The 25,914-nt window shown below is 40.5% G+C and overlaps 2 protein-coding genes across 3 annotated transcripts in view; one reads left to right on the top strand and one right to left on the bottom strand.

Moving 5' to 3' along the window:
* Positions 1-25,914, bottom strand: part of Il13ra2 (interleukin 13 receptor subunit alpha 2) — a 58,319-nt gene that overhangs the window by 10,101 nt on the left and 22,304 nt on the right. For both annotated transcript variants that reach the window (XM_087199903.1, XM_087199902.1), the window contains exons 2-5: positions 7,196-7,322; positions 4,668-4,819; positions 2,388-2,541; positions 1,738-1,858 (exon numbers count right to left, since the gene is read on the bottom strand). In XM_087199903.1, the coding sequence (XP_087056029.1) occupies positions 1,738-1,858; positions 2,388-2,541; positions 4,668-4,819; positions 7,196-7,289 (521 nt within the window). In that variant the 5' untranslated portion in view covers positions 7,290-7,322. The remainder of the gene's footprint in view (positions 1-1,737; positions 1,859-2,387; positions 2,542-4,667; positions 4,820-7,195; positions 7,323-25,914) is intronic.
* LOC147821550 (uncharacterized) lies at positions 16,884-25,132 on the top strand. The gene is made up of 2 exons (XM_087199901.1): positions 16,884-17,254; positions 23,141-25,132. The coding sequence occupies exon 2, from the start codon at positions 23,182-23,184 to the stop codon at positions 24,391-24,393; it is 1,212 nt and encodes a 403-aa protein (XP_087056027.1). The 5' UTR covers positions 16,884-17,254; positions 23,141-23,181; the 3' UTR covers positions 24,394-25,132.

The following is a 25,914-nucleotide window of genomic DNA, read 5'->3' as shown; positions in this document are numbered from 1 at the left end:
TTGTCTTATTCACACTTTTGTCTTTTTATCTAAAAAAGTATTGGGCATTTAATATTTGTTTAATGTTTGTTGAATTAATGAACAAACAATTGAGACCTTTGGAAGTTACTTATCCAATTCCAGATAAGGAAATTGAGAGCCCAAAAATGGAAGTTACTTGTCCAAGATCACTAAATTAAATAATGTTAGGGCAGGAATTAGAGCCCAATTCTTAGGAGTATTAATAATTTATACTTAGTCATTTACATATTATGATTTTCTGAAGAAAGATAACATGATAATTTGGGCTTGAAAGCTAATGAATAAGTAACACTTTGTTTTCTCTTGATATTTCTTTTATTTAGTAAATGTCTAAGTTCTGATATTTACCTATCAATTTACCAATGCTACCTTCATTTGTTTCATTTATTTAGTTCACATTTAGTGAAAAATCTAACGTGGACGTAGCATTCTGGAGGTAGTCAATAGAAGTATAAGAAACAGTTCATGCCTGCCAATCCCTTAAAAGTTTGAGGAGACAGAGCACACACACATACATTTAAATACCATCCAGGTGGTAAATAAGAGTTATAAAAATTAATAGTTCAGAGAGAAACTGAATAGAAGCTGACATGATCAAGAAAGGATCAATGAAATAGGATAGCAGACAGGCCTTGAACGATGGTTAAGAATTGGTGAAAGAGAGATGAAGAACATTCTAGATGGCGATGTACACAAAGACATAAAAGATTATGACATGAGTGAGGAAAAATGCAGAGATGGATCTAAATGGCATGGAGCACTCACATTGGGACAGTAGATGGTAATAGTGGAAAGGCAGCAATAGAGGAAGCATAGACTTGAGTAGCAACCTAGATTTTATCCTGGTAGTGGAGTGGGAGGGATATGTAGCCACTGGAGATTTTTGAATGAGGAGATAGCATATGAAAATGGCAATTTAGAAAGATGAAGTTGACTTCAATGTGTAGAATGAATAGGAAGGAGAGAGACTGGAAGCTGAGCAAGGACCATTTGCTAGGCTATGGCAATCATCTAGGTGTACAATAAGGGGAGCCTACAGGATTCTTATAATAGAGATGGGAAATAAAACACAGATGTGGCATTTTACAAAGGAATGTCAGGACATGGTGATTGTGTCACAGTGAAACAATTAAGGAATGAAGGAATTAGAAGTCAAGATGACTCTAAGCTTAAAAGCCTCTGTGAGGATTAACAAATGCAGGAAGTCAGAAAAAAAAATCTAGCTTAGTAGATAACTTTTTTTTTTTTGATGGGGGATTTTGAGATAGAGTCTTACTATGTAGTCCAGGCTGGCCTTGAACTCACTATGTAACTCAGGCTGGCCTCCAACTCACAGAAATCCTGCTGCCTCAGCCTCTCAAGTTCTGGGATTATAGGCATGTGCCACCACGGTTGGAACAAAAGATAACTGTTAAAAGGCAAGAACAAAAATATGCCTACACTTCTTATAACTCCATACATCTAAAAGATACAAAATGTAATCCAATACAGAAACAGGGGTTGCATTTCTTAAATCACTCATAGAATGCCTTGCAATATCTGCAGCCTAAAACCATTTACTCTCATTGGAAATACCAAATAATTATAATTGTCATCATAAATATACTTCTGACAAATATAGTGAATTTAATTTAGTGGGAATACAGTTATTCACACTGTGGGTTGATTTGCGTAGATATTTTCCTCATATGGAATTCTAAATATAAAAATACTTACCAGTAGAACAAGTTGTAATTGGTATCAAATTGTACACCTATGCCAGGTTTCCAAGAACAGAGTAAATATTGCCAGTTGTAATATACACAATCCATATCCTGAATTTTAGTTTCCAGACTTCCTAAGAAATGAATGAATAGTGAATCCATGAAGGGCGGGATGATGAATCATCTGTGAAATCACTATTCAATTTTATATTATTTCCTTTGGCCTTGCCACTTCATTTAACAATCGACGTAATGAATATTTCAGAAGGAAGTCATTGAAAATCACTTCACTGTAAGTGAGACATGCAAATCTAAAAATTTTTAAGGGTTCATTTACTGACACTAGTCTGTGGCAAAGTATTAAAATGATTATTCTAGGATTCTCTGAGGAGTTGGGTAAATACTCATACAAGCTTGTTAATATGATGCCCAAACTAGGAACTATATAATTATAGTAATATGTAGGTTTTAGCAAACATGTTTGTTTGCTGATCTAAAAAATTCAAAAAGGCCAGCCATTCACTATTAAAAAGAATTCTATCTTGTGTCACACTGTCCTAGCGTCTATTGTACATACAATCTGGTACATATGAGTTAAGGAAATTATTCCCTATATAGATTGTTAGAGTGGTATTAAATATGAAAAAGGAGCTGTTTTTTAACCTTGTTCTGGTTTCCAGTAAGTAGCTTCTGAAAATGAACTCTGAACTTCTGATCCATTTGTGCAATGCCTTGACAAAAGCGTGTGTATCTTTGCTTCGACACCCTTGTTAAGATCAAACCCATCTTTGTAATGTAGATTCTTAGTAACAATGGTCTGTTTGATAAAAAGATGAAATGCACTCAAGCTTAGAAGCAGCAATGGTATAGTGAATCACATTAATAAGACCAAGAAGTCACTAATACCCTGGAGAGCTCCCAATATCTACAATATTCCTGATGATTATTTCCTACAAAGCTCCAGATATATTTCTTGGAGGGTTATTCTTTGTATATCATTTGATAAGATCATTTGAATTTAATTATAGTCAAAACAAAAACCAAAACTTCTGGAAGGGAAAAAGGGCTCTATGTCAAGAACTTATATTATAACAAACTTAGAATTAGATAATATTCACATACCACGTGTGCATAACATGGCAAATGATGTGTAACCTTTCATATTACCATGAAACTTTCAGCAATTATGAAAGTAAAATTCTGGAGGTAACTGGAGAAAGGTGGACAAATTGTAAGCTCCTTGAGGATGAAACTTGTATATTATTTATTCTTAGAGTTCTGATACCTAACAAAGTGTCTGGTACACAAAGTTACTCAATAAATATTTGGTTTGTAATTGTCCTTTGAAACTACCTAGATGAATTATGGAGGTGACAGGATGTCTTCTACAACAGAAATCTTTGAATGAAAATGATTGCCAAGTATGTAAATAGTTAATAATTCAATAAACTTTCATCAAGAACTTACTGCAATATTTGCAAGGAACCATGCTGCGTTCTGTGGGACAGACACAAGCCTAAATAAGATTTGAGTCCTGCAGAGCAAAAGCTCACAGTTCAGTAGCATATATACAACCCATATCTATTTTTTTCTGAGAAATCAAACACAATTTATTTTAGAACAAAATAGGACAAACTGAATAAAAAGAAAAAGTTTTATCTTAAACTTTTGCAATAAACATCTTCTGGGCAAGCTCTACCTTACTAATTATGGCAGTCACATCAGTAGCTTCCCAATGTACAAACAGTACAATTTGAAAAGTCAAGTTTGAAAATAACCATTCTTTGTGCTTTAAGATCATCCTCAAAATACATTGTGCTCTCAGCCCATAACTAACTGTTCAATTAAAATTATCGAAAAATAATGTAGATCAGGAGAAATATTTACTTTACATATATTAAAAAACAGAATTCATTAATTTTCTCCAGTGTTGTATGGAGGGAAAAAACTGGCCCAATCAAATAGATACAGCAAAACTTACTGACTTTGTACATTAATGACCAGAGAAAGTCCTTTGTTGTTTTTACCTTGCCTTCGGCAAAATGGTATCAATATCTTTTTCTTCTTCTCAATCTTGACCTAGTGTCCAACATTGATCTATTACACTCAAATGCCCAGGTCCTGCTCCACACCCACACCTGCACTGCCCTCTGGCTTGTCCTTGCAATAACTGGGGTGATGATACCTCCTGCCTGTTGCCACCTCAACTCCCTTGGTCCTCAAACCCATATCTAAATATGTAAGCACTCTAAATTGAATATTGTTTGAGCGTGTCCCCCAAGGGTTCATGTGTTCAAAGCCTGATCCTCAGCATGGCAATCAATGTTGACAGGTGGTAGAACCTTAAAGAGGTGGAGCCTAGAGGGAGGCGATTAGGTCATTGGGAGCAGTGCCCTCAGAAGGAATTAATGTAGTTCTTGTGTGACACCAATTAGAAATGCTCTGATGAAAGTGACTCATTGTAAAAGCCACTCCCTGGTTCCTGTCTCCTCATGTGATTTCTCCCTCTCACTCACTCCTGCTATGATGCTATCCGCCAGGAGGCTCTCCTAGAGGCTGAACAAATGGGCCACAGAATCTTGGCCTTTCAGCCTCTAGAAATATGAGCTAAACAAACTTCTTTCTTTATACATTACCTAGTATGAGGTATTTTGTTAGAGCAACAAAAAATGGAATAATAAATTATGGTAAAATGTATAAAATGCTCTTCAAGTCCATCTTCTGTGAAACCAAACTTTTCCCCCACATTTCCCATGGTAGTCTTAACACTGGATGAGGTGAAAATATATTTTACAGACTATACAGGACAGAAAAGCAGACATGGCAGCTTGTTATATACTAATCTAAACTATTAAGATGAGATTTAGAGTGGATGGTAAAGTGGAGAATCAAAAGAAAACACTTGATGATCACTTCGATATTGCAATTGCATGCTTTACCTACCTTCCAACTTTCACTGTCAGTGTTTCGGTATTTTAATTCATATTCTATTGTGCATTCCTTAAAATTATCCACAGCCAGGGGAGGTTGCCATTGCAAATAGAGATAACCTAAATATCCAGGATCCACTATCTCAAAGTCCTGAGGAGGATTAACTGAAATAAGATCAATAACATTTTTTATTTTTTTCCTTTATTTTATAACAAAGATTCCTAAATATAGAGATTACTTCCAAATGTACCACAATTTATGAATGGATAAACAAAGCATATCTATACCATGGGGTATTATGTACCTATACAAAGGAATGAAGTACTGATACATGCTAAAACATAGAACAATTCAGAAACATTATGCCAGGTGAAAGAAACCAGTCACAAAAGATCACATATTGAATGATTCTGTTTATAAGAAATATCCATAGAGATCGAAGTAGATTAGTGGTTGTCAGAGGCTAGACAGAGGAAAGGATACAGTGCACCTGCTTAATGGGCATGAAGCTTGAGGGAGGTGATGAAAACATTCTGAAATATGGTAGCAGTTAGTTATTTCATAGCTACTGAATATACTTGAAACCACCAAATAACATTTGAAATAGGTGAGTTTTGTGTTATATAAATTATATCACAATAAAACTGTTAAATGAACCTAGATTATTCCTATACTGTTGTGCTGTCTTTAAGAATTCATATAAGAAAAAATGTGACTTTCCTTTTTAGGAATTCAGAGAAAAATTCACAGAAATAAAAAATTCAACACAAAGTCTTCTCTGTGTTCATGAGGATCAGGATCTGGCCTCTGATGGAAATACTTTATTACCTAAATCTCTCTAATAGCAAGAACAAATTAGCATTAACTCAGTACATATACTATTGTGGCAGAAACAACAAAGGGATAGAAAATATAAAATATGTCTACAATGGCTAAGTGTCTTGAGAACTTGGAGAACAGACAGACAGATCTTAGTCCATTTTGATTAATAGAATCCTCTAGTCAACTAAAGTACAATCCCAGAGGATGGCAAACCAGGGCACTCTTTGGAAGAACTCAAGAATTAGTGGCTTCAGGAATTAATCTTTTTATTTGGGGATAGAAAGCGGAGACACTGAGAGACAGTGGCTCCCTCATCTGGTGATTTAAAAAGCAACACGCACACACACACACACACACACACACACAAGAATGCTTCACACTTGGTGAATGTGGTGGCACATGTCTGTAGCCTAGTACTCTGAGAAGCTGAAGCAGGAGGATCACAAGTTTGATCCCTGCCTGGACAAACCAGTGAGACCCTGTCTCAAAATTTAAAAATGGCTGGGGAATGTAGCTCCCTGCAAAGGCTGAGTTCAGTCCCCACTATCACCAAAAAGAAAGAAAAAAAGGAAGCTAAAAACTTTCCTACCAACAAATCTAGTAGTACTACTTTCATCTTGCCTTGTTACTAATAATTTCCGCTCATTTCTACCATGATGTTTATTTTAATACTTCATGATACTTACTAAGATGAGGAAAAGAATCCACAGAAAGAAGTTGTGGCACAAATTACTCTACCCACCTATAAAGATATCTATTGGGAATCCTTAAGGTTAGAAATCTTTGTTAAATATGTGCTGTTCTAATTACCTTCTCTTTTTTCTGGTATGGGGATTGAACCCAAGACCTTTGCATTGAGCTGCATTCCCTGTTCTTTTATGTATTTTGAGACAGGGTCTCATTAAGTTGCTAAATTCCCCTGGCTAGTCCCAAATTTGCAATCCTCTTGCCTCAGCCTCCTAGAGTTTTGGGATTGCAAACATATGCCATCATGCCCAGCTGTTCTATTGACCTTCTGCAATAAGAGAAGTTCATTAGATATGATGGAATAATTCTGATTATTTCTACATTTCCATTTTGTTTCCAGTACTGGGGAGTGAACCCAGAGCCTTTGCACTAAGCTACACCCCCAGCTCGTTTTCTGTTTTTTTGTGAGGCAAGTTCTCATTCAGTCATTCAGTTGTCTAGGCTGAGCTTGAATTCATGATCCTCCTGCCTCAGCCTTCCAGAGCGCTAGGATTACAAGCATGTGCCACCGTATTTGGCTCTACATTTTACTTTAAATTTCTGTATTTTTAAAATTTATCTAAGTGTCATAAAAGTTAAGGATAATTATCAAAGAAAGATTTCAGTTGAGTACTAGCCAAGAAGGTCTCAAATATTTAATTGAGTTTTTAGAAAAGACTATGCAAGCAGTTAGGAAAGTGTTTTTTTATTTGGCTTTTATCCCACAAAATGTTACATTATACATGAAATTGTTTAGTAATGACATATCTTTAGTACATGAGCTTTGTGAAATAGTTCCAATAATTATGCACTACAATAAGGTAGGTTGAAAGGACAGTTAATAACCCTAGTTTTAAAACTATCTTATTAAGGGCCGGGGATTTAGCTCGGTGGTTCCGCCGCCTGCCTCGCAAGCGGAAGGACCCGAGTTTGATCCCCGGTACCAAAAAAGAAAACTATCTTATTAAAATCCATTTAATTTGTTGGTTTACCTTTTATTTCCATGTTTGAAGGCAAAGTATAGCCAAATGCTGTGCAAAGAAGAAAAATATATAGGCACTCGATATCCAAACAAATGAAAGCCATTTTTCCAAGATTTAACGTCTTGAAATCTCCTCTCTGAGAAAGAAAAATATAACAAACATTGTAACTTTATCTTACTTCAAATAATCAAGTGGCTAAATGTGATTAATAATGCTTTTTAGAGCTCTCTGTGTGCTTTCTACCAAAAATTGGGGAAACTGTGCCCCTCTGAACCGTGGAAATAGAAATAATGAAGTTTGGAACCAATATAATTACAATTACATGCATCTGGTATCATCTTTCTAATCAGTAAAAACAAATCAAAACAAAAAACCTGCAGCCCCTGACCACACACACTTTTCTACATGCTGTGAACAGGATATGGTGACTTCACACACCCATCTTTCTGAAGAAATCAGACCCACAAGTGTTCTTATTGGTGTGTGGGGGAGGGGAGATTATGACATCATTGGTCTCCATAGCAATCATCTCTCCTAGCAACACATATAGTGACACAATCTTTTCTGAGAAAAACAAAAAAACCAAAAAAACCCAGAAAGTATTTGAAAGTTATCTGGCTACTGAGAAAGATCGGAACCTACACATAAGCCTTGATAATTCAGAACTTTGCTCTATTTCTTCATAATTACTGAATCATCATCTTCTATTCTCACAACTGTCCTATTTTTGCCTTTGTCTCCTGTATGAGTAAATAGCATCATCACCCTCCCAGTTTTACTGACCTGGGAGACTTCCTCATCTCCTTCTCCCATCCAATCTCTTCCTTATCACTACCACTTCTTTGATTGAAGATGTTATCATTTAGGATCTCCAGATCCAGTCTTTTCTGCCTCCAACCCATTGTTCACACTCCTCACAGCAAAAATGGCTTTTGAAAGGGCAAGTCTGAACTTATCCCATCTTATTTATTTATTTATTTATTTATTTATTTATTTATTTATTTATTTATTTTTTGAGACCAGGTCTTGCTATGCACTTCAGGCTGGCCTTGAACTCACCTTGTAGCCAAGGCTGGGCTGGAACTCACAGTGATCCTTCTGGGATCACAGGTATGTGCCACCATGCCCGGCTTGCCCCCTTTTTAAAATCTAACAGCGCTTTACTATCACAGAACACAAGGTAATCCTCATTTTACTGTTGAAGAATATTCCTTTTATCATCAACACTTAAAGGATTCATTCATGTATACAAATACCTACTTAATCAAAAGTATTCTCGTTCTAAAGGAAAATTACCACTCCTGGTTCCACAAACTTCTTCTTTTTTTTTTTTTGGAGTGGAGTGGAGTGCTTTTTTGAGACAAGGTCTCACTATGGATTCCAGACTGGCCTTGAACTCACTATGTAGCCTAGGCTGGCCTTGAATTTGTGGTGATCCTCCTGCCTCAGCCTCCCTAGGGCTGGGATTATAGATGTAAGCCACCACGCCCAGCATTATTTTTGAGTTTTTATTCTTGGGATCAACAATTGCATAGAAAGTTAAGGGTTAAAGTTGTGTTATCCCAACATTCAGGACTACCTTTTTCTTCTACTGTGTAGATTAATTCAGTAAGACAGACCCCTTCTCCCCACCTTATCCTCTTGATCCAACCTAGCACATCTGTAATATTGTAATGTCGATAAGCAACAATTATTATATAATAGAATCTTTGGATCAAATGATTGGAGCTAGCAGGTATATTTGAGGCAATCCTAGTTAAATTCCCCTTTATATAATGGGAAGCAAAAGTCAAACTTGCCCAAGATTGTGCAAGTTAGTACAGTTGGATGTAGAAGAGAGATCTCATGATGCCCACTGATTTGTACTTCCACCCTACCATGCTGAATCCCAAGTGCTTGACTCAGGGTTATGAAAGCTATACTCCCAGTGTTTGTCTTCCTTCAGTTACCTAAGCAAGCTGAGTCAACAGGATGCTATTCATTTTATATCTCATAAAATGATAAGATTCCATTTCTCTTACTGAGGCCCAACAAATCTCTCTCTCCCCAATTTCTTCTCATCAGCCTGTGGTTGCCCATTAATTCACTGGTAAGTACTAGGAAGATTTGATTACCAGAAGATTACAGATCTTTCACAGAGCTACTATCATAGATTAAAATGTACACCTGGTTTCTGTTGGACCCAAGGCATTAAGTCTGACAGGAAAATACTTCCACATTACCTACCAGGACTAAGACAATCAAGCGTTCCTTAAAATGCTATCAGAGTGATCCTAACAAAATTCTCTCTTCTACCAGTGTGTCCTTTAAAATTTCATAAGGTACAACATAAATACTGAGTAGAAAATTTAAAAATAATTTGCTTCTGTTTATAGACTACTAAAATCTGACTCTGACTGTCAAATAGCATTTCTTGGATCAGCCCAACACACTTAAGCCTAAGAAATAGGAGACTTGGCTTCTAGAGGCATATATTGGATAAATCCACAAAACGAGTCCCTGAATTACACCAAGGGCACAACTAGATTTTCCCAAATGAATAAAAAGACAATTCTCCCATTGGCTTCTGGGTTACAGGACTGCCATTAGAGCATTGTGGGACTTTATATATTATATGATTACCATGAAGACTTGATTTTTTCACAAAGGGAGCAAAAACCTGGACACACAGGGAAGGTGGGGGAAGGAAATGCAGATATACTAGACTTGAGAAGTTTCTGATATATTCCACAACCTCCAACCCACAGTTAACAACCACTTATCTGGTCTTATCTCCTTAGTTTTAAAAATGAGGAAATAACAAGAACAGAAGATAAGTTTTCCAAGCTCACACAACTTATTGATGGCAGAACTAGGACTGAAAACCAGGTCTCTTGAACTCTTCCCACTAACTAGCAAATAAAGTTTCTTGTCCTAAGGAGTCTATTTTACCAAAGCCTCCTCCCATCCAACCTTTCTCAGCCTGTCACCACCCAAATCATCAACCACACCATGCAGCCTAATCATCATGACACTCTGGCAGAGGAATAATTTAATAAGCATGAATTGAGCACTTTTTTTTCTTGCCAGATACTACCAGATAAATCCTACATAACATACAAAGTCAAACAACAATAGTCATAATGTCAATAATAACAATAAGAATAATAACACCTTCTACCATTTATTCAGTAGTCATGGCATCTCAAGAACTATTCAGTGTTAAGCACTTTATATACATTATCTCATATAATTCTTAGAGTCAGGCTTGGATGTAGGCACTATTTTTAGTCCCCTTTTAAATGCCAGAAGTTGAGACATTGAGAAGTTAAACAATTTCCCTCAAGTCACACAGGTCAAAGGTGAAGCTTAGATTCGAAGCCAGATGATCTAGTACCAGAGCCCTCCATAGTAATCACTATACTAGGCATTTTCCATGCCTAAGGCCAATGTACAAGGGCAGCCTCTTGTTTCTACCCACTCAGTTTCACATCACACTATTCCTGAGACAGAGTTAAATTGACATTCTCCTTTGCAATGGCAAACCTAAAGCAATTTTCTCTTTTCAGCCTTACTTCTCCCCTCCTCAGAGTCATACAACATCGTCCCCTCACTGTAAGAGTTGGCTGGGGCTAGGCTATAGCTCAGCATTAGAGCACTTGCCAGGCATGGGTTTGATTCCCAGCACTGGCATGTGTTTCATTCCCAGCACTCAAAAAACAAACAAAACAAAAAGTTGGCTATATAATCCTTGTGTTATTGGAGAAACTCCAGGTACTTACCAATAATATGGTTTCTTAAGAAATGAAGTTATCACAGGGAGTGATCACAAGACCTCTCTTTCTTTCCTTTCCACTTTGAAACATTAACTAGAATCTCTGCTATTTTTCTTCCTGTCTGATAATCAAGCACACTGAAAAATTTAGATTTCATTCCTGAAATAGCCAGAGGGCCAGAAAATAGATTCTACAAGTCACAAGATAGGGGATGTTAAATGTGGGACTCAAAGGCATCTAAAGCAAAGTTGAGGTTACAGCAAAGTGTTGGAAAAACCGACAAGACTAATTATTCTTTGAACAAATTAACATTTATAGAGGAGGAGCTTATTATAGTAAAAAGCTTATTATAGTAAGAAGAGGAGGAGCTTATTATAGTATAAGCATCAACCTTTTACTTCTGCCTAAACCACTGTGGATAGAGCTAAATTACATCTGAATTTACATCTATAAAAGAGGTGATGATACAGGCTGGTAGGGGTATCTTGAAGATTAAATGAGATAAAGTATGTAAAAATACTTTAATGATAGTAATTTGCACTATATACTTGAAACCCATCTATTCTGAGGACTTTGCCACTGAACAAAACTTGAAAATAACTTGCCTCCACCTATACATTTGCCTCTACTAATTAAAGTTTTACATTCCACTGTTGAAAACTAAGCACTTAATATTAATCTCCAATCTCCACCACCTTTGTTGATCCATTAAGCTGCCTTTACTGATCTTTGTCTTAATAACAAAAAGTTCTTGCATTTGCTGAGCATTTCATAGACTTTATTGAATTCTTCTTACAACTTTTGTAGGTATGTAAGATTATTATTGGATTTTTACAAACAGTAAAATGGATTTTCAGAAGCGATGTAAGCACAAGATCCTATAGCTGGTATAATCTACATAGAGAAGAAAGGAAAAAGAAGCAAGGCACAGAAAAATTTTCTAAAGCATATATTAAATGCATAATGTGGTTTCTAAAGAAATGCTCCTTCTTAGTGTTAACAAAGAAAAAAAAAGGTAATTCCAAAGTATCAGAAATGACTATAGGTTTTTGGGTTCATTTGATTGTAGAGAAAAAGACCAAGTTGTAGAGAAAAATCATTATTCATTAGAAAATGATGAATGGAAATTTTGCAATGTCACTAAAGTGGCTTCCAAAAAAAATAACAATACATAAAAAAGCTATAGGTGGGGCCAGAGATTTAGCTCAGTGCTTCTGCCGCCTGCCTCGCAAGCACAAGGTCCCAAGTTCGATCCCCGGTACTACAGCTTTGCCTGGCACGGTGCTGCACTTCTATAATACTAGTTACTTGAGAGGCTGAAGCAAGCAGACAGATTGAAAGTTTAAGCCCGGCCCGGACAACTTAGTCTCAAAGTAAAACAAAAAGGGCTGAATAAGAACCAAGATATATCATGTACAAGTACAAACACCCAATGATAAATGTAAACTACTTGTATACCTAAAATGTACCAATAAAAGAACTAAAAAAAAAAAAAAAAAAAAGGGCTGAGGATATAGTTCCATATAAAGCCCTGGGTTCAAACTGCAGTAATGCCAAACAAAACAAAAGTATAAGGTATGTTTTCTGTTACCTTTAGGGAAAAACAGTGTTATAAAATTTGATACTTTCTATTTACATTTTTAAGTACCTAAAAATATTGAGCTTGGGAAAAATAAAATAGAAAAACAGAAGTAGAAGTTGAGGAGAGAGAAGTGGAAAAGTATTGTGATTACAGACTAAAATGATCAACTTATGATATCTTGCATCAGAAGGCATTGACCTGGAGACCTGAGCTCTAACCCCAGCTCTGCCAGATGACTTTAGAAAATTTTAATGCTGTCTATAGTTTATTTAAACCTTAGTAGGTGTCAATCTCTGTGTCAAATGTTTTTTAGCCTCTCAAACATTAATAGCTACTCATTGCTATTTTGATATTATAAATGAGGCATTTGAGGCTCAGAAAAGTTAAGGAAATTTCTCAAAGTCATACAATTTAAGCAAGAAAAGATGTCTGTATCTGATTTTAAAGACCATGCTACTTTTAACATACAACACTGTCTCTCAACTAGTCTCACTTTGAAATCAATTTCCTTTCATCCAAGTTATCCCGAAGATACCATTCTCAATTTCATTAGTTAATCTGCTGTCTATCCACCCATGTTTTCAGGATGTAACTTGAAAGCACTGACTTCCTGGATAACACACTTGCTTCAAGGAGACCATCCAACACATAAAATGTATGCTCATAGCTTCTGGAGTAGGGCCGTGACTCAGCATCGTAATCAGAACACCCAAAACGTGCCAGGTCTTGCGGTCTAACAACATGCTGAGATTGATACGTGGCTCGCCAGTTGTGAAATCAGCCCATGACCTAGTGGTGAATCAAACCTAATTTCCATAATAACTAGCAAATAACACATCTTGCAGTGGAGTAACTTAGGAAGAATGCTGAAGATGATTTTGTACACATTCAAACATAAAAGGGCTTTGAACCAAATTTATTATGTTTTCTACTAATCAAGTAATATGTCATTTCCTAGAAAAATGCACAAGGAATTTAGGCACATGGTGAATGATGGAAATTAACTATGCAAATGAAATACGGGTAGATTTTTTTTAACAAATGTCACTGTAATAGCCAGTTAGCCATAATGTGATTATATTTGCATAAGACTTCATACTAACATTGATATTTATAGACTATGTTCAATAAATCCAGTAAAAACATTAGTTGCCCTATTCCATAATCCTTTTTTCGATGGTTTGCTATAGGACATCCTGAGTTCATCCAGCTAACAAGTTTCTTGAAGCACTGTAAAAGCTAGAGAATTCAGTTTGAGCTACTGTAACAATTCAGATTTACAATATTAATTCCTGAGTCAGTTTACATATTTCAAAATTTGTCTTTAATCTAAACAGATTGGAGCTTTATTATTTTGTAATCTCATCCAACAAGCTTTAAAAAGAACAGCGCATTAAAAATTTTTATGACCTTTTAAAAGTCCCCACAGGTCCTCAATTAGGAAATATTTATTAAAACAAATTAAATTATTATTGTTAAAAATACCTTACATTCTATTCCAGTGAAGTTGTAGCTGAAGAGCAATGCACTGTCTTGAAAGACATCACTGCTCTGGAACTAGCAAAACAATCTCTTTTGTTCAACACTCCTCTGCACTCACAGATGCTCCCAAGTACTTGTTTGCAAACAGTGTGTGCTGTACCCAAAACATTTACATCATGTAACTACTTCAAAAGTAAGAGATTGTGCCCTGCCCTTTATTAATCAGTACAAACAGAATACAAAATGTACAATAGCAAGTTTTTAAACCTTCAAGATTATTCCACCAATATACTTTTTATGTCCACAAAGCATAGACTGTAAGAACATAGAAATATGGCAGTATATCATATGCAGGACCTTCAGTTATGGAAAAGAAAGTTAACAAAAACAAGCAAGTATATCTATCATGTATTTGTTATTCAACAGTTATTTGGAGGAGCCCATGAATAGTGAACCAGATAAAGTACTTACTTTCATCTCTGGTGTGGGAGACAGAAAGTAAATGTATACAAATTGTATAAGGGAAAATAAAGCAGCATAACAAGAAAGTAATGGGGCTGCATTTTAGGTAAGAAGGTCAGGGAATGCCTCTGCAAAAGTGACATTAAGGACCTCAGTGAGGGAAAGATACTAGGAAAGAATCTTTCAGATAGAAGAAATAGCACACTCTAAAGCCCTAATATGGTAAATTAACATACTAATTCCAAAAATAGTAAGACCGGTAGGATAGGGAATAGAAAACAATGGAAGATAATCTCACAAAACAGGCAGAGAGTAAACCGTGGTAATGGATTTACCATTTATTTTTAGTGAAATGGGAAGAAATTGGACAGTTGTGAGCAGACTGACATGATATAAATTACATTTGAAGAGACAACTGTGTAGAAGGAAAATGTAGAAGCAATGACCCAGTCTGGGAGCAATGACTTGAGCTAGGTTGATAGCAGTGGAGATGCTGATAGAATTTGCTGGCAGACTGAGTGTGGAGTATCACAAGATGATGCCTCTATTTTTGGCACAGGTAACTGAATAATTTTATTCAATTTATGGGACCTAAGGACAATGTTCAAGCATTTAATTTGGGGACTGGAGAGGTAGTTCAGTGGTAGAGCATTTGCCTAGCATGCACAGGGACCTGGGTTCCATTCATACCACAAAAAAAAAAAAAAGAAAGAAAGAAAAAAGAGGATTTTTTTTTTGCATAGTTAAGTTTGAATTACCTAACTAATATTCAAGGGGATAAGTTAGAGAAACAGCTGAATAACTGACTATAGAGATTAGAGAAAAGATACTGTAGATACACAGGTATAAATAAAAATCTTAGAGTCATCTGTACATAGACAGCATAGTCATAGAGTCAATTGAAGTCACCTGAAGTATAAAGTAGATGAGATAAAGGAAAGAGCGCCAAGGACTAGGACTTTCAAATCCAGAAGTGAAATAGATAAAGATGTGCCTGAAAAGACTGAGTAGAAGCCAGAGGAGCAGGAGGAAAACTAAAAGTTATAATGTCCAGGGATCAAGTGGAGAAAATGTTTCTAGTATGGTAGACAATGTCAAAAGCTGTTGATAGGTAGAGAAAGATGAGTAAGACATAAGAGCTAAGAGTAAAATGATCTACTAGACTTAGCATAGTGGAGATAACTGGTGATAGTGACAAGGGAATTCATTCAGTGGACTATCAGGGACAAAACTCAGATTAAAGAAACTTCAAGAAAGAATAGAGGGGTAAAAATTGAAGATAACGAGTATACATAACTATTAGAAATAGGAAAAAAACGAAAGTGCTTTTCCTATTTTCACACAGTTAATACAACACAGATCGCTTCATCCCAAAAATGTGTGGGGATTTCTTCCTACCAACAACCAATCAATTCTCCTGCAGATACTAACTGCCCTGTCTTCTAATTCAATTCACTTCTGACACTATCTCCTTGGAGATGACTTGAGAGCCCACAGCTTGAGGGCTCAGACCCCACAACCATCTCTGCACTTCAGATGCTTTGTCCCAAACCGTAATTGTGACATTCTTACGACAGACTGGCTATAAATCACAATCTCCTCTTTGGGTTCAACTCATTTGCTATGATTGTTCAGGGAAACTTTCCCTTATTTTTACCCATTTATTATAGATGATAGTACAGGCCGGGGATTTAACTCAGTGGTTCCGGTGCCTGCCTCGCAAGTGCAAGGTCCAGAGTTCAATCCCTGGTACCAAAAAAAAAAAAAAAAAAAAAGAAGATGATAGTACAAAGGATGAAGGTGAATAGCCAGAGAGAAGAGATGCATTGGGCAAGAGACATGAAGCCCCTCAAACTAAGACCTTTGGGTTTTTGTGCCGACTCTACTATATAGGCATGATTAATTATATCATTGGCCACTGGTGATAAACTCAAACTTAGCCCCTCTACCCTACCTAGGAGGAGATCACTCAGGTTTGAAGGCCTCCAAACCACACAGTACCTTCTGAGAAGTTTGTTATGAAGGGACATAAGAAGCTATAGCTAGGAAGAAATCTTTCATTTCTTCCCTTTTTAAAATATGTATGGGAGCTAGGTGTGGGGGCACATACTTGTAATCCCAGCACTAGGGGGACTCTGCAACAAGAGGACTGCAAATTTGAGACCAGCCTGGACAACTTAGTGACTTGTTGAGACTCTCTCTTGAAATTTTAAGATTTTTTTTTTTTTGGTACCGGGGATCGAACTCAGGTCCTTGCGCTTTCAAGACAGCATAACCACTGAGCTAGATCCCTGGCCCTTGAAATTTTAATAAAATTTAGAAGGGTTGGTGATTTAACTCAGTGTGAAACCCCTAGGTTCAACCCCTGTAGGGGGCCCTGCCCCCCCCCGCTGGAAATCTTGAGTGCCTTTTACGGACATATCCGGGCCTGCTGCAAATCTACCCGGCAACAAGGAAGTAGCCCCAGTACCCTCCTCTTGCTCCTCCCCTCTAGCCCTACGGTATATATGTTGTAACAGCTTCTGCAATAAACGAGACTTGATCAGAAACCTGTCTTGTCTCCATCTCTCGTGTCCCCTGTCCCCTCTCATCCTCGCTCCCCCTCTAGGGTCTCCGTTGACTTACCCGCGGGCCGGGACAAGTGGCGCCCAACGTGGGGCCAGAGAACGGGGGATCCAGTGAAGGACGCTGCTCAGGGGCCCTAAGATTAAGATTGAGGAACAAAGAGCATACTCGACATAGAAGAGGCTTGCGATTGACGTGGACCTGCCGTCTTTTTGCACCTCGGTAAGTTGAGCAGCGATTATGGGACAGGGCATTAGTCAGCACGAACTGTTTGTGCAAGGTCTCAAGAAGACATTACAGGCACGAGGGGTAAAGGTTACAGTCAAACAATTGCTGAAATTTTTTGATTTTATTAAAGATCTCTGTCCCTGGTTCCCTGCTGAGGGAACCATTGACGAAGAGAGATGGAAAAAGGTGGGGGAGGCTCTCCAGGATTATTATGCCACTTGCGGACCCGGGAAGGTCCCGATTGCGGCGTTCTCATATTGGAATTTGATTAATGATATTATTTCCCAAAAAGCAAGGGATCCACTGGTAGCTCAGGCTATACAGGTTGGGGAGGTAGCCCTCCGTAGTGGTGAGGAGCTGACACCCGCTGGTGACACTGACGCAGTTCCCCGGGACGCCAATATGGCGCCGGGACCCAGGCCAGTTAAGGCCACGCCTTCCTCGCCAGACGAGGAAGAGGACTTGATGTCCTTTGACAGTGATGATGATCCCGCCCCCGACGGACATAACGTTCCCTCGGACCAATCCCAAACGGCCGCGATCCCTGCCAAGCCCTATAAGGCAAAGCCTCGCCGGACCCCCGCTTCCTCTTCCTCCATCACTGCCTCTAAGGCAACCCCACCCTCGCGGGAGGTTCCGCCCCTATATCCCTCCCTTCAAGCCTATCGCTGCTTGCCTCCGCCCCCAGATCCACCCCAAAAGGACTCCGGAACTGACGAGTCTGCGGGGGAAGCATTGCGGGGCGGCTCTGGATGCCCCCCTCCTTATATCCATCCAGGCCCCAGCACTCCCGCTTTGGCCTATCCTGTTGTTGATCCCCAAAAGGAACTCCGGGACAAAATAGACTTTCTAAAAGAACAGATAAGGTTAGAAAAGGAACATCAAGAACTTATTACCCAGCTTGAGGGCTTAAGAACAGGCAAGGCTCATGAAAATGTCCCTAGAGAGGACACCCATAAGCCACGACCCCCCATTAGAGGGGCGACCCCCAGGGTGCCGTCCGGGTCAAGGGTACCCCTAGAACTTGAGCCCGTGGAAGCCTTCCCTGTCACTGAGACTGTTGACGCACAGGGTCAGGCATGGAGACACCATGGCGGCTTTGATTTTAAGGTTATTAAAGAGCTTAAAACGGCTGCGGCTCAGTACGGGGCCACTGCACCTTACACCATGGCTATTCTAGAATCGGTGGCAGAAAATTGGCTCACCCCAATTGATTGGCAGACTCTGGCCCGTGCCACCCTTGCAGGAGGTGACTACTTATTATGGAAATCTGAGTATGTTGAGAATTGTCGAGAGACCGCTAGACGCAATGCTCAGGCGGGGAATGGTTGGGTGCTTGACATGCTTCTTGGGGAGGGGGCCTATGCCGCTAACGACCAGCAAATGCAATTTGACGTGGGGTTGTATGCCCAGATTCAGACCGCAGCCACTAGGGCCTGGAGGAAACTCCCTTCCAAAGGAGACGTGAGTGCCTCCCTCACTAATATCCGGCAGGGACCGGACGAGCCGTTTGCGGACTTTGTCCACCGCCTTCTCACGGCGGCAGGCCGGATTTTTGGGAGCGCGGAGACAGGGACAGATTTTGTTAAACAGCTTGCTTTTGAGAACGCCAATGCCGCCTGTCAGGCCGCTATCCGCCCCTATAAAAAGAAAACTGACCTTTCCGGCTACATTCGCCTTTGTTCTGAGATTGGGGCCGCCTACCAACAGGGCCTTGCCATGGCGGCCGCCATGCAAGGCTTCACAGTCAAACAATTCTTACAACGCCACGTCGGCACTAAATGCTTCCGGTGTGGGGCCACCGGCCATTTTGCTAGAGAATGCCCGACCGCTAAAATGCAGGGCCCCGACGCTCCGCCCCCAGGGCCCTGCCCCCGATGCAATCGGGGGAGGCATTGGGCGAGTGAGTGCCGATCCAAGACTGATGCCCAGGGTCGACCCCTCCCCCCTCTCCAGGGTTCGAATTCGGGAAACGGGAAAGGGGGCCAGCCCCGGGCCCCCAATTCCAAACAAATTTACGGGGCGCTCAATTTTGCTCCAATAAACAGCAATCCATTTCAGACCTTGTCAGAGCCACAAAAGGAAGTGCCGGATTGGACCTCAGTGCCACCACCCACACAGTATTGACCCCAGAAATGGGAGTTCAGGCCCTTGCTACGGGAGTCTTTGGACCCTTACCTAAGGAGACCTTTGGCCTCGTAATAGGCCGAAGCAGCAGTACCATGAATGGACTGCTGGTTTACCCAGGAGTGATTGATAGTGACTACTCTGGGGAAATTAAAGTTATGGTTTCTTCCCCCAAAGTTATTAATACCATTCAATCAGACCAAAGATTTGCCCAATTGTTACTCCTTCCCCTTCTCTCCACCTCTAATAAGGCTCTTAAAAACGCCCGAGGCAGCCAGGGTTTCGGCTCATCTGATGTCTACTGGTCAGAGGTACTTTCAGCACAAAAGCCTCTCATGACCTTGTGGTTAGATGGGAGACAGTTTTCTGGGTTGGTCGACACTGGTGCCGATGTAACTATTATAAAGGGAGAGGATTGGCCTCAGGCGTGGCCATTGAAGGACACCCTCACCCATCTCAAGGGTATAGGGCAGAGTCGAAATCCTAAACAAAGTGCCAAGGATCTGACCTGGAGGGACCAAGATGGTAATCAGGGCACCATTCAACCTTATATCATCTCAGGGTTACCCATTAATTTATGGGGGAGAGACCTATTATCACAAATGGGGATAATTATTTCCAGCCCCAATGAAATTGTCACTATGCAGATGTTTAAAAATGGGTACATTCCAGGAACAGGGCTGGGAAAACACCCTACTAGCCTTACTCACCCCATTGAGCCTGTTCCTCGGCCCCCTCGAGCAGGGTTGGGCCATTTTCCATAGGGGTCGCTGACACTCCTGCGGTCCATGCTGAAAAGATCACCTGGCTCTCGGATGATCCAGTGTGGGTCGATCAGTGGCCCCTCTCCAAGGAGAAGTTGTTAGCAGCTCAACAGCTGGTGCAGGAGCAGCTTCATGCTGGCCATATCATTCCTAGCCATTCCCCTTGGAATACTCCCATTTTTGTCATTAAAAAACGGTCGGGAAAATGGAGGCTCTTGCAAGATCTCAGAGCAGTTAATAAGACTATGGTACTCATGGGAGCTTTACAACCCGGTCTTCCCTCACCGGTAGCCATCCCCCTTGGATATTATAAGGTCATTATTGATTTAAAGGATTGCTTTTTCACCATTCCCTTACATCCTGCAGATCAAAAACGCTTCGCTTTTAGCCTCCCGGCGACCAATTTCTGCGCCCCAATGCAGCGCTTTCAATGGCTAGTGCTACCCCAAGGCATGGCCAATAGTCCCACCCTGTGCCAGTCATTTGTAGCCACAGCACTTCAATCCACCCGAGACAATTGGCCTCAAATGTATATTATCCATTACATGGACGATATTCTCGTGGCGGGACAATTGGGAAGTGAGGTTTTGGCTTGTTATGCTGACCTTCGGCGGGCCCTTGAATCTTGTGGCCTCCAGATTGCCCCTGATAAGGTTCAACTAAAAGACCCTTACAGTTACCTCGGATTTCAGATGAAGGGACGTCATATTTCCTCCCAGAAGCTCACCTTGCGGCTGGACGGTCTTAAAACTCTGAATGACTTCCAAAAACTGCTCGGAGATATTAATTGGCTTATGCCCTATTTAAAGCTCACTAAACATGACCTGAAGCCTCTCTATGATACCCTGCAAGGTGATAGCCACCCCACTTCACCTCGGGAGCTCACTGCTGAGGGGCGCAAAGCCATTAGCACGGTAGAACAAGCCATTCAAAATCAGACAATTACCTTTGTAGATTATAACTCTCCTTTACAATATATCGTTTGCAGAACCTCTCTCTCCCCCACCGCTGTCTTTTGGCAAACCGCTCCCCTTTTATGGGTTCATCTCCCAGTTTCCCCTAAGCGGGCCTTTTACCCTTATTATGTTGCAGTTGCAGACCTGATTGTTCTAGGTAGAAACCATGGAAAGATGTACTTTGGAAAGGAACCTGATGTCATTATCCAACCCTACCTTAAAGATCAAATCGATTGGCTTATGCAGACTACCGATTCCTGGCCAATTGCTCTCGCTTCTTATTCAGGATTATTGGACAATCACTATCCTCCCAACAAACTCATTGACTTTGCTAACAGACATGACTTCATTTTCCCGAAGGTCACTTCTTGTTCTCCTCTGCCAGAAGCCCTATCCGTTTTTACAGATGGTTCTTCCACTGGGATGGCTGCCTATGTGTGGGACGATAACATTGCCCAGTTCCAAACCGCCCACTCTTCGGCCCAATTAACCGAGCTGCAGGCAGTCATAGCGGTCTTTTCTACATTCCCTGCCCGAGCTTTTAATCTTTTTACTGACAGTGCTTATATTGCTCAATCTGTCCCCTTATTGGAAACATGTGGATTGATCAAACTTGCTTCTCAGACTGGTGGTCTCTTCCTCCAATTACAAGATTTAATCAGAAAGAGATCCGAATCCTTTTTCATTGGGCACCTTCATGCCCACTCTAACTTACCTGGCCCACTCACACAGGGCAACCGCTTAGCAGACCTAGCTACAAGACCTCAAGCTTTGGCCTGTTCAATAAATACTGATGCCCCCATTCCAATTGACCAGGCACAAAAGGCACACCAACTGCATCATCTTAATGCTCACACGCTTCGCCTTATGTATAAGCTTACTAGAGAACAAGCTAGACAAATTGTTAAGGCCTGCCCTACGTGCACTCTTCACCTTCCTACACCTCATCTGGGAGTTAATCCTCGTGGCTTGATTCCAAATGCCCTCTGGCAAATGGACATCACGCATTACCCTGAATTTGGAAATCTTAAATATATACATGTCAACATTGATACCTATAGTGGATTCATATTTGCCACCCTGCAGTCCGGGGAAGCTACTAAACATGTCATCGCTCATCTCCTCATTGCCTTCTCAGTACTTGGATGTCCACAACAAATTAAAACAGACAATGGTCCCGGCTATACCAGCTCTGGCTTCTCCAACTTTTGCAAACAATTTGAAATAACACATATAACGGGAATCCCATATAATCCTCAAGGACAAGGCATTATAGAAAGGGCTAATCTCACACTCAAAATTACTTTAGACAAAATAAAAAAGGGGGAATGGTACCCTACCAAGGGGTCTCCTAGAAACCTGATATCACATGCACTATTTATTCTTAACTTCTTAAATTTGGATGCCAAAGGTTCATCTGCAGCCAATCGTTTCTGGCAACCAGAGACGCAACGACAATTTGCCTCGGTGATGTGGAAAGACCCCCTGGACCACTCATGGCACGGGCCCGATCCTGTACTTATCTGGGGCCGAGGATCGGTGTGTATTTATTCCAAGGAAATGAAGTCAGCCAGATGGCTCCCAGAACGCCTAGTAAAACAAGTTGATGGGCGTGCTGATGATGCCGATGACCTGATGTTGTCCAATCCTGATCAGTTAACAATGGCGCCCGCAATTTCAATTTAAAATGAGCAAGGATATAATTCAGCTTATCTAGTAATGTTTGGGTGCACCCTGATGTTCTACACCGTCTTACATGTTTGTCTAGTATTTGTTGTTTGTGGTCATGTAATTGAGCTCAAAATGTTCTTTTCTCTTTAAGGGATATTCACCCATTGTTACATTGATGATGTTATTTTATTAAAGATATGCTTTTCTCTTGGATCAAGGTATCACTGGAATTTATTAGATTAAAGTGATCTTTAGATGGGAACTCCCTTTGATGAATATAGAAGTGGCCACCCAGAAAATATTGTTCTGGTCTTAATTCCTCAAAGGGACTCCTTAGTGAAATTTATATCATGTGATCTTAGGGAACATCGTCATCATTTAAAGTTTGGACCTCCGGCGCACAATGAAGAGGGAACTCATGAAGGACATCTGGCTGAATGAACGATCCGAAAACAAGAATAGGATGAGCTGGAAATGCCTAGTTCCCCTGATGTTGCTGACCAGGGTATGGGTGGTGTCGCCTTCAGAAGGGTTAGACCACATGAAAAATATATGGATTCAGTTGGCAGGCTCGCTCAACTTGTCTGAATTTTGTCTAAGTGCTGATGTAAACTTTCATTATATGTTGGGAAGTTGCCTCGTTCCTGTATGTACCCCATTGGAATCATTGCGGCCTTATACTCTGTTTAAAGATATCCCAGGAAAAAATCTCACATATGCAGATAGTTACAATTGGGGATCTGCTACTTGTCGCAGGCCCAAGAATGCTGTCAAATTATATTCACCTAAGGTAATTATGTCTAATAAGACCGAATGTGCTGTATACAGAAATTGTACAACTAAATGTCTGCAAGTTAAACGTTTGGAAAACATGTCCTGCCGTGTTGAACAAGAAATTATGTATAGTAATTGCCATGTCTCTTTGCCAATGGGTTGGTTTTACACTTGTGAAAGGGAGACTTTTAATTACATTCCGGCCAACTTGAGTGACACTCGTTGTTGCTTGAGTCGGTTGGCTGTGATATTACCAGACAGAACTGATTTGATTGTACCTAATCGAATTAGACGGTGGTCGCCGTATACCGCCCCAGGATGTAATGATGATGTGGGTCTATTGACTGATGCAGAAGTGTTAGTCATGATAGGGTCTTTTGTTGCTCTGCCGTCCATCGGGGTGCATGCGGAAGCGGCAGTACGAAGATTAGCCTGTAAAGTGGTAAAAGGATTGAATGCCACCTCCACCGCCCTGGCATTGATTAATCAAGAATTACAGGAACAAAGACAAGCTATTTTGGATAATCGAGCAGCAATAGATTATTTGTTGCTTTTTCATCACCAGGGCTGTGAAAAAATAAAAAATATGTGTTGTTTTAATTTGACTGACAATGGGGAAAAAATCGATGATACAATAAAACAATTGAAAGACCTGGCTAATAAGGTGCACAATGAGGATGGCGGAGACCTATTTAAATGGTTGACCTCATGGCTACCCAACCTACAATGGGTAAAACAATTGTTTCTTGCCATTGCAATTGTATGTGTTTGTCTGTTATTGTCATGCTGCTGCATACAATGGATACCAATGCTTATACGTAGAAATCGCTTTGATTTTTAGATAAAAGGTTCAGGCCGATATGATTTAAAAGCCTTGTATTCCCCTTTGTATTTTAACCTATGTTAATCTTAGTAACTAAAATGTCTTCGGATAGTTCTGATTTTGTAAGGTTGTGATTTCCCCTGGAGCTATAGTGGAGACAAAGATGTACGTCAAAATCAGCGGTAAATTACTGTCAGGATGTTGGCTGGACATACGCTGCATGGGCCGATTCCATCTCTGCCACGGCGTAAAATTCTCGCCCCACCTGGTGAGCGGGCTGGCAAGCCAATGACGGGCAACTGAGCAAGCGTGCCATGCAATGAGAGAGCCCTCGTGTGCCGCCTAAGACAGGTGCCAGAGCCTTGATTCTCTGGTTAACCGATGACGGGTAAGGTGCACGGAGCAGACACGTATGTTGCTCTGACCCAAGACAGGCTCAGCCCCCGCAGGCTTGACTCTCCTGACGCTTTTCTAAAAAATAATTTTAAAAGGGAGGACCTGTAGGGGGCCCTGCCCCCCCCCGCTGGAAATCTTGAGTGCCTTTTACGGACATATCCGGGCCTGCTGCAAATCTACCCGGCAACAAGGAAGTAGCCCCAGTACCCTCCTCTTGCTCCTCCCCTCTAGCCCTACGGTATATATGTTGTAACAGCTTCTGCAATAAATGAGACTTGATCAGAAACCTGTCTTGTCTCCATCTCTCGTGTCCCCTGTCCCCTCTCATCCTCGCTCCCCCTCTAGGGTCTCCGTTGACTTACCCGCGGGCCGGGACAAACCCCCAGTACAGGAAACAAAAAACACCACCATCAACAACAAAAACAAAGATGGAAAACATCTTACATGAAGGCTTTATCCTGCCCTTCCTTGGGTTGTTCCGTACCTGCTTAGTGGTGCGGGTGTTCCTAATTGAGGGATACAAATCAAAGCAGTTTAGGATTTGTGGTATATTAATAGTCAACTTGTAATGCCCAACTGAACTGAGTCAGCGTGGTTATGGGCGTGGAAGACCCACCAGAAGACTGTTGCCAACAATATAAAAAGAGAACTGGAAGGGAAGATTGTGGGCTGTTGATTTTCATGGGGAGGCTTGTCATGGCTGGTTTTCCTGATGCAAACTTGACTGCTCTCCTTGGAGGAGGAGCTTGGGTTCTTGCTGTCACTGGAAATGGCTGCTGTTCTCATCAAGGGAGCTCTGATCTTCACCTTGAGCGTAGCTTCATGGCTCCAGTGCAGATCCCTCAGCCTGGTGACACAGATCCTTTACCCCACTGATGCAGGCTTTCTAGCTTCCACCACTGGCCTTTGAGTCCTCCCTGTGAGACCCTCAATGCAGACTTGCAGGAAACACTGCCTTGAGCTCTAAGCCTCTGGCTGGACTCATGGAGGATATTGCATTGAGATCCAGGCCCTCGGCTGGATTCTTCAGGTCTCTAGTGTGTGGACAGATCTCTTGCACTTCTTTGCATTTGAATTTTAGGGTGAATATTATAAAAATATATATATAAATTATGTGTCCTGTCTTAAATCTATTTCCTTGCA

Source organism: Heterocephalus glaber, unplaced genomic scaffold (genome assembly GCF_053883595.1).
Source record: "Heterocephalus glaber isolate CG9 unplaced genomic scaffold, H.glaber_assembly_v1.0 deba00001732, whole genome shotgun sequence".
NCBI classification, from domain to species: Eukaryota; Metazoa; Chordata; class Mammalia; order Rodentia; family Bathyergidae; genus Heterocephalus; species Heterocephalus glaber.
Note: the sequence above shows the minus strand (reverse complement) of the source record. Positions and strands in the feature narration are given on the sequence as shown.

Coding starts and splice junctions, on each gene's coding strand:
- LOC147821550 (XM_087199901.1), top strand. CDS start 23,182: ATGAAGAGGGAACTCATGAAGGACATCTGGCTGAATGAACGATCCGAA.